Source organism: Carcharodon carcharias, chromosome 4, assembly GCF_017639515.1.
Source record: "Carcharodon carcharias isolate sCarCar2 chromosome 4, sCarCar2.pri, whole genome shotgun sequence".
Taxonomy (NCBI): Eukaryota; Metazoa; Chordata; class Chondrichthyes; order Lamniformes; family Lamnidae; genus Carcharodon; species Carcharodon carcharias.
Window position 1 is genome coordinate 101,185,660 of NC_054470.1, and position 9,205 is coordinate 101,194,864.

Genomic DNA, 9,205 nt, shown 5'->3' on the forward strand with positions numbered 1-9,205 from the left:
CTGTATATTGGAATGCTTTCATTTTCTTCTCTAATCTATATCCTTTCACAAACATGCTTTTGAAATTATCTGATGCTCTGATTAATTTGGAGAAAGACACTAAATATCGTATTTACATTTATCCAGTTAAAATAAAAAGGACGTTTTTAAAATTTGTTACTGTAAAATAAGTACAATAAGAATGAAATCCACAATATTATTTCATTATTGATATTGTTTTAAACATTAACTGGGTGCATTTTTAATTAAGTTATCATTACATCATTTACAATGTAGGAAGACAGGACATGATCTACTGATGATACAAAACAATGGACAATGACTTATGTTTTTATACATAAAAGGTCACAGAAACAGTACTTTGCTGACAGCCAATATTTGCATGGTATCAAGGACAGAGGTTTCAATGGAGTAATTTTTTGTTTTTTGTTAAAATGATGCCTTGCTATGTTTAGCCACCTGTATGTTCTGGCGAGACAGATGACACTGGTACTATATACACTGGCACACTGGATCTTAAGACAAATGATTTTCATAGTTTTCAAACAGGGCACCAGATTTACTCTGCAGCCATGAGCGGTTGTAAAAACAATCCCACAGTTCCTAGAACACAAACTAACACAAATACCCACAGGAATATTCTGTCAATTACCATAGCCACATATTTCCAATCATCCTCCACCTGCAAAACACAAAGAGAGCACAGTATTATCTACAAACCTACTTCAAATATGGATGGTTAATACCACCCCTACCCACTCCCATGCTTAGCCTTTGAGCTTTAGAAATGGAACAAAAGACATGGGACATTAAAATTATTTGTAGAGTTATGGGAGGAACAAACGCAGCAACATATTCAGGGAACATTTTTGTGTGGTTTTATTATTGAAACTAGCATGGTTTGCCTGAAGGTCTATATCCAAAGACATATTCTGTGTCATTCTCCATGATATAGTATAACTTTAAAGCAAATAAATAGTATTAAGCAAACAAGTTAGTAAATAGCAAAACAAATCAGCATCAATAAGTATTTTAAAGTGTACTCACAATTGTAATGTCAAGAAATATAGCAAAATGCTACAAACAGCAACAAGATGAATGACCATATATAATCTGTTTTTGGTGGGAGTGATTGGGTGAGAAATATTGGCTAGGATGCTGGGAGAACTGCGCCACTTCTCACTGAATGGGATCTTCTACTACCTCAGAGAACAGATGGAGCATCAGTTTAACAGCTCATCTGAAAAATGGCACTGTACACACTACAATACTCCCACAGTACTCCAATGGGAGTGTCAGATACTATTTACCTCTCAACCACCACTACCAAAAATAGGCTATTTATGTTCATTTTTCCAATGCATAGGAACTTGGACGTAGAGGTAAGCCATTTAACTTCTTGAGTCTGTTCAGCCATTCAGTGATATCATGGTTGATCTGAGACTTAAATCCACAGACCCTCTTTTGCCCCATACTCAAGCCTCTGGAGTGTGTATTGCCTCATGGCTTCCTATTAGTTTAACTGACCGAAGTGGAAGCTATATTCTGAGAAAGGGATCTCTGCTGCAGTTATACTTCAGGTGTAGTTTGACACTAGCACCAGCATTAAGGATGGTGAGAGTGACCAAAGTGAATGATGTTATTCTCTAGTCAGAAGGGAAAGTAAGATTCTGAGCATGTGTTCTTAAATTCACACTCAGGCTTCTTCTGACTGATCTCCAGCTGGTTATGCTAGGAAAGAAATAGTGGGATTATGAGAGGGAAGACCATCCTTTTGTCCTAACAAACATAAAGGGAATTTAGCAGATCGTTACAAACATAAAGGTTCAGAGGTCAGCTTTCTCCTCTACAGTTAGATTGCAAATAGAACCAAGCTACAGTGATGGGAGTGGCTACCTTTTCCAGGGATCACACAGTCCAACCAAATTGCTAAAGTGACACTGATTCAGTTGCAGTTGAGCTGCATTTAATGATTTGCACTTAAATAAAATGTGTAGCAACAGACCCAATGCTAACTTTAAAATAATCACCGTGGTGTGACTGTGCAATAAATTTTTCCAAAATGGGGTTTAATTTGTCGGTGGATCTGAGTAAGAAGCCCACCATCAATCCTTCCATGCTGACTCTATGGAACACCTTTTTCAGCTGCTGTCTTATAAAGTTGCTGCTCTAAAGTTGCTTTGTAATTTACTGATCTGTTTGCACAGCTCTGGCATGAAGAAATTCAACTGAATAATTATGTTGTTCTTGGTCTGGTCTGACTTAGTCATATGTACCACTGCTCACAATCAACTTCAAAGTGGCCAGAATTGTACTACTGAGCTATCTTTAACTCAATGCTTTATCGAGTGATCCAAAGAAGCCAGTTCAGCTCTCTATTCAGACCAATGCTACTTTCTTATTGTCAATGGATTCCTATTAAATAATTGAGAATTGGAGAAACCCAATGTTACAATGAAAAATACAAGAAGGAAAACTATAATTACTCACATTTCCTTTTCTATTTTAAATCTAAATCCAAGCATCCTATTCTCACTGTCTGAACAAAAAAAGCGCACAATTATGTTTGTTTCTGAAAATCTTTTATACTACCTTACCCTAAAAGATGTCAGCCTTGGCTCAGCTGGCACATTCCCACCTGGGCCAGAAGATTGTGGGTTCAGAGTCTTGAGCGCATAATCTAAGCTGGCACATCATTGCAGTGCTGCACTTTCCGAATTGCATTAAACCCTGTCTGGGGGACCGTAAGCCCTATCTGGGGGGCCTGAACCTCTGACTGCTCTCTCAGGTGGACATAAATGATCCCAACAGCACTATTTGAAGAAGACCAGTGGCGTCTTCCCACTGTTCTGGCTGGTATTTATCTTTCAACCAGCATTATTTACCTGGTTATTTGTCTCACTGCAATTTGTGGGAGCTTGTTGTGCACAAAATGTTGTTTTCCCCCATTTTATAATATTGATTACACTTAAAAAGTAATTGGTTGGCTGTAAAGTGCTTTGGAAGATCCTGAGATCATGTAAGCACACATAAATGCAAGTTATTCCCTTGAAGTGTATGAAAATATGTAACGCAGTCAGACTGAACTATAGTACGATTATTTTCATCAAGATTAATGGGCAAATATGTTTATATAATTAGTATGCTGTTTTTCTTGATGACATCCAATAAATAAGTAGGCCTCATATTATTTGCCACAAAAAGAGCCAGCTCAATCATATTAACTCTGTGAGTACTGGGCTTCTCAGTACTTGAATTAGTGAACATCAGTACATTTCACAGGAAAGGACATTAACATCAGGACTTCGAGAAGCAAGCAAAAAAAATGACCTGGTTTAGTAATAAAGTTTGCAAAGAATATAAATACATAAATATAACACATGTAAAATAATGAAAGTATGAAATAAATATGCATATAAAAATATAAACACATTAAGATATAAAGATGTAAATATGGAGAGGGTGTTGTGGATGTTTGGGGTTGATTAATACAGCTTGAATTAAATTCCTCAGTTCGGATGAAGACATCAATCATAGAAGTAAAACAGCAGTGGGTTGTAGGTATCTATCTACCTGGGTTTTAGCTTGATTTTGGAGCTAAGGGCAAATTGCAAAGGACCACCTGCAAGGTTGTATTTCTATTATCCATTAACCATACTAAAATTACTCACCAAATGGTAACATTACCGTGACACATACTGTTGAGCTCTTGTTTCAAATGGGAGTGTATTATTTCTGCCACAGGTTGAATTTTGTCTTGGGTGAATGGCTCCCTTTTCAGACACTTATGTCATTGGCAATTCCCACTGGAATAAGATAAACTGTGGATTATGGGAAAGGGACAGTTTTTTTGCGCGTCTGTGTGTGATTGCCTTCCTGCCTGGATACAGAGGCACTAGAAAAGGTGCAGATAAGATTTACAGAATGATACTAGAACTTGAGAGGTTATACCTATGGAGAAGGATTCAATAGGCAGGGGCTTTCTTCTCTAGGAAAGAGAAGACTTATTGGTGGCCTCATCAAGGTCTTTAAAATTATGGAAGGTTTTGTTAGAGAAAATGTTTTCACTTGTGGGGGAGACCAAAACTATGGGGTCATAATTATAAGTTAGTCACTAATAATCCATTAGGGAATTCAGGAGAAGCTTTATCCAGTGAGTGGTTAGAGTGGAACTCAATACCACAGGGAGTAGTTGAGGTGAAAAGCATAGATATATTTAAGGGGAACACAAACACCGAAGTGAACCAGTTGACTCAAATGCCCTTTTTTGATGCTGCAAATTCTATGCCAGTGTTCTTCATTGCAAGCCCCTTGAGCCAGTGGGGGCACCCATCAACACTAAGTGCAGCTCCCTGACTCCATCCATCCATTTTGAGTAACTGCTTTATACTCAAAGGGCTGTGGTGATCCAGAGCCTCACCCAGCATTATATTTCCATTTGCTTTCTTTTTAACATTAAAAATATCTGTACTGAGCCTATCAAAAGTCAGCCTTCTTTACATGTCACATTGACCACATGATACAATAAGTATATCTAAGTAAGTGTGTTGTATAGTAACATTTATATTACCATAGCAACCACCATAGAACAAGCAAAGTATTCAACTGTTGGCATCGTGTATGATTTTGGCCCAATTGAATTACTGGAGTAGTAAGCAACAATAATTTAGTGGTCGATGTGGCTCCCACACTGCAGGTTTTTCACTAAAGTGGTTCTTGCTTGAAAAATAGTAAAGACAACTGTTCTACGTACTAATATAAAAACAAAAAAACTGCGGATGCTGGAAATCCAAAACAAAAACAGAATTACCTGGAAAAACTCAGCAGGTCTGGCAGCATCGGCGGAGAAGAAAAGAGTTGACGTTTCGAGTCCTCATGACCCTTCGACAGAACTAGAGTTCTGTCGAAGGGTCATGAGGACTCGAAACGTCAACTCTTTTCTTCTCCGCCGATGCTGCCAGACCTGCTGAGTTTTTCCAGGTAATTCTGTTTTTGTTTTGTTCTACGTACTATATTTTGCATCAAAGAAACAAAGTTGTAGGGGCTATTAAAAGTACAATACACAGCCTCATTGATTGCCCATTAAGCAGAGGCACATTTAGGATCTCCACCTACCTCTTTGGCAGCATTCTGGCTCCTTGTGTTTTCTGTAATGTACTTAACATTCTCTATAGCCTGTCGGATTTCAGGAGAAAGAAGTGAGACACCCATCAAAGTCTCAAGTGACTGAGGACTGATGTGTCTACAAAGGGTACAGAAAGCAGCGTCATTGGGCTCTTTGCAATACTGGCAGGGGCATTTCAATTGGTCTTTGCTAAGCTTGAAGTCACCATGTTCCAGATAGCTGGTGCAGCTTGTTTGGGGCCAGTTCGCTTTCCCTCGCTTGCTCCTGGAATTTTCAGCTTGCTTTTCATCAAAAGGCCTTCTCATCAACATTACCCTGGGTAAGAAATGCAGGAAGACTCTCCGCACCCACCCCGGCATGACGTGAGTGGTTGGAGTTCGATAGTGGACATTTAGGACAAAGACTGTAATAACAATAGACAGAGTGACAAAGATCATTGTAAATAAGAGGTATTCACCAATCAGAGGAATCACCAGAGAGGTGGAAGGGATGGTTTCAGTGATAACCAGCAGAAATACTGTCAAAGAGAGGAGGACGGATATACACAAAGTGACCTTCTCTCCACAGTCAGAGGGCAGATAAAAGACTAGAACAGTCAGAAACGAGATCAACAGGCAAGGAATGATCAGGTTGATTGTGTAAAACAAGGGCAGTCTTCGTATGTAGAAAGAGTAGGTGATGTCCACATAAATAGCTTCACAACAATTATACTTAATGTCATGTTTATATCCCGGAGCGTCAATGATCTCCCATTCGCCACTCTCCCAATAATCTTTCAGATTTACTTTAGACCCTATGATCGCAAGGTCAATTTTGGCTTTATCATAGGTCCAGGATCCAAATTTCATCGAACAGTTTTGATAGTCAAAGGGAAAATAGGTGATGTCCATTGGACAGGAGCTTTTAAAAATAGCAGGAGGTATCCAGGTGATGGTTCCATCATATTTGAGTAACGCTTTGGTTTTGTCCTCAACTTGGAAAATTCCCACTGCACTGCAAAGGAGAAGGGTCCAAAAGTGGTCAGTGAATCTAGAAAATATCCAGAGAAACCATGAATAAATACTCCCTACAGATTAAAACACTGACTCCCATATGTTCACATGAAACTCACTTGTTGTACAGCACAATGTCTGGTTTCCATATCTTGGTAGAAGGAACTCTGATTGATTCAATCCCATCATAGTCAGCCGGGTTCCATCGCAGCTTGTAATCATTCCAGATCTATTAGAAATACCCAGGGAGGAATTGAAAATGCTGCGCTCATTGTAAATTTATGCAATGCTGTTTTATCAATGGAGTATTTATTAGGCACGACCTGCTATTAATTCACATGTTTAAATACTAGATTTACATGTGCATTGACTCATAAAAGGTCCTTTCATCCAAACTTTCACTGACCCAAATCATTAATAACTCAGTCTCTCTCCCCATAAATAGCACACCTAAGTATTCCCAGGGTTTTCTGTTTGTATTTCAGATTTTCAGCAATTCTGCAGTGTATTGCCTTTGCGGTTATTTCAGTACAATCGTATGTTATGACGGGAGCACAGAGGGAGGCTATTCGGCCCATAGCGCCTGCGTTGGCCCTTTGAAAGAGCAACGCAATTAGCTGGACTCCACTGCTCTTTGTCCACAGGCCGGTACATATATATATATACATATACATATATTAAACTCTGAATCATATTAGCTCCCAGTCACCTGTTGCAGCTCTGAAACAGAGTGCGGTGCCCCAGACTGAACTGTCAAAGCGCAGTGGACCACACACAATTCGCACTGTTCTTCAAAGAGTCGAAGGGGGTCAGGTTTCCAGCTGCTGTTGTGTCATTGCAAATCTCGAAGTGCAATCTTGGCGCTGTGGCTCATCGAGCTGAGCTGTGATAAAATTCAAGCCCAGAAGGGAATGAAGTTCCCCAGGGGTTGGAAGTAAGTGAAGAGCTGAAATCGCCCTCGCTGGTTCACGCGAACGAGAAACTAGATTGGATGAACATACAGGGGCCCTGATGGTACAGTTGTTGCAAGCGGGCTAAGCGTCGAGAGCAGCATTGCTTATGTACAGTGCACCTGGCACAACTTACATGTCGGAGCCAAAGATTTGTCTCCATTATCTGGTTGACTTCGTCCTGCCAAAGAGGTGATTGAAATAAAACGAATTAAACTTCTGAATAACAGCACTGCACCCACCACCAGCACCATCACCGACCCTCCTCCCCCCCGGCCCCCCAATCAAAAAAAGACACGTGCAATTAAGTTCTGATATAATTCGCAGTCCTTCCCTTACCACTTTAACCAGCTGGGAGATGGCGATCTCGAAATGGATTGTGACCGGGTCAGAGGCATTCTCCACCGGCCTGATGGACTGGTTATACCGGCGGAATATCCTTTGGAACAGCCGATATTCTGCCCTGGAGGAAAAACAACCTGCAGACACATACAAACACACAAGAAAACATCCACTCACAAGGGCGCAGAATATAAAATTTCAAGATATCTCACTGGCTCAAATCTGTATTCTGCAAACAATCTCAATATTTTATATAATAGTCTAGTTTAATAATAGTCTTTATGCTTGCTACCCATATTTTTTTTGTTGTTGTGAATAATTAAATAATCTCCTTACCGTGTATAAATAAGGGCAAAACAATAAGGATTAATGGATGCGTTTTCCTAACCGTTGTCATCTGTACGGAAGCGGCTGCTTTTTGATGGAAGTTGAGTTGCTGAAGGCAATTCTGTTCGGAAGGGACGTTTACACGGGTTTATTCCAGCTGGATGAAGGCAGACACAAGCTCGGAGCTGTGCTCCCTCCTTCAGTTTGGAGTACAGTACAGAATTGGGCTCCTCGCGTCCTGTCAGTCAGCCTCAAGGTACCCCGCCCTCGCTCCTCCCCCCACCCCCCACCACCCAGCAGAAGCACACTGCATGCTGCAAGCCTGTGCGAAGCGTTTCCTAGGGGGTGCATTAGTCCTAAATTTCCCAGGAAACTTCAGAACTTATACCATACGTTCTAGAATTTCCTGCAGGGGCACAATCCGGAAGTCGCACTCAAAATATTCCCATTCTGCCGACACCAGCCTACACTTGAAAGCTCGCCCATACACCACTCACGCGCAGTCAGATGGCACCTCCACCCAGAGCACTGCCTCAAGAAATTCAATGAACTGTCCAGAAGAGGAAAGGTAAGGCACTCACCATACTCTAGCCTTCCCCTCCAACAGAAAGTGAGTCTGGGGAATTAATAATGGAAAATATGGATATGGCAGACAAATTGAACAGGTATTTTGCATTGGTCTCCACTATAGAAGTTACAAGTAACATCCCAGGAAAAGCTGTAAATCAGGGAAGGGAGGGAGGAACTCAGGAAATTACAATCACCAGGGAATTGGTCATTAGAAAATTGGAGCTGCAGGGCTGACAGATCCCCAGGTCCTGATGGGCTTCCTCCTACAGCCTTAAAAGAAGTGGCTAGTGAGATAGTTGATCTGTTGGGTTTAATTTTCCAAAATTCCTTAGATTGGGGAAGGTTCCATTGATTGAAAAATAGCAAATGTAACTCCTTTATTCAGAGGGGAACAGAAAGCGGGAAACTACAAGCCAGTTAGAGTACCATCTGTATGTTATGGCAGGGCACTTATAAAAATTTAAGGCAATCGGGCAGAGTCAGCATGATTTTGTGAAAGGAAAATCATGTTTAACCAATTTATTGGAGTTCCTTGAAGGAGACATGTGCTGTGGATAAAGGGAACCGGCGGATGTACTGAACTTATATTTCCAGAAGGAATTTGATAAGGTGCCACATCAAAGTTTATTGCAGAACATAAAAGCTCATGTTGTAGGGTGTAACATATATTGACTTGGATAGAGGATTGGTTAGCTAACAGGAAACAGAGAGTAGTCATAAATGGATCTTTTTTCTAGTTGGCAGGATGCAATGACTGTTGTGCCACATGTCTATGATTTTCATTTTGCACTCATCAGGACACTTCACGAGAATGTCAATATAAGAGGGGAAACCAACAATTTATGCTGTATGTGAACAGAGTGCTGATTGGTTGGCAAGTGGTGTTGCCATGGAGAATG

At 40.5% G+C, this 9,205-nt stretch overlaps 1 protein-coding gene across 3 annotated transcripts; it reads right to left on the reverse strand.

Annotated features, from left to right (window-relative positions):
* Positions 1 to 559: 559 nt before the first annotated feature.
* chrna6 (cholinergic receptor, nicotinic, alpha 6) lies at positions 560 to 7,946 on the reverse strand. Of its 3 annotated transcripts, XM_041186915.1 has the most exons (6): positions 7,746 to 7,946; positions 7,407 to 7,546; positions 7,204 to 7,248; positions 6,237 to 6,346; positions 5,116 to 6,118; positions 560 to 682 (listed from the first exon to the last, which is right to left on the reverse strand). In XM_041186915.1, exons 1-6 carry the CDS (start codon positions 7,804 to 7,806, stop codon positions 560 to 562), a joined length of 1,482 nt encoding a protein of 493 aa, XP_041042849.1. In that variant the 5' UTR covers positions 7,807 to 7,946. The 3 variants fall into 3 exon arrangements, with proteins under 3 accessions (XP_041042849.1, XP_041042850.1, XP_041042851.1); XM_041186916.1 differs by lacking the exon at positions 7,407 to 7,546; XM_041186917.1 differs by lacking the exons at positions 7,204 to 7,248; positions 7,407 to 7,546; positions 7,746 to 7,946 and adding an exon at positions 6,827 to 6,895.
* Positions 7,947 to 9,205: the final 1,259 nt, after the last annotated feature.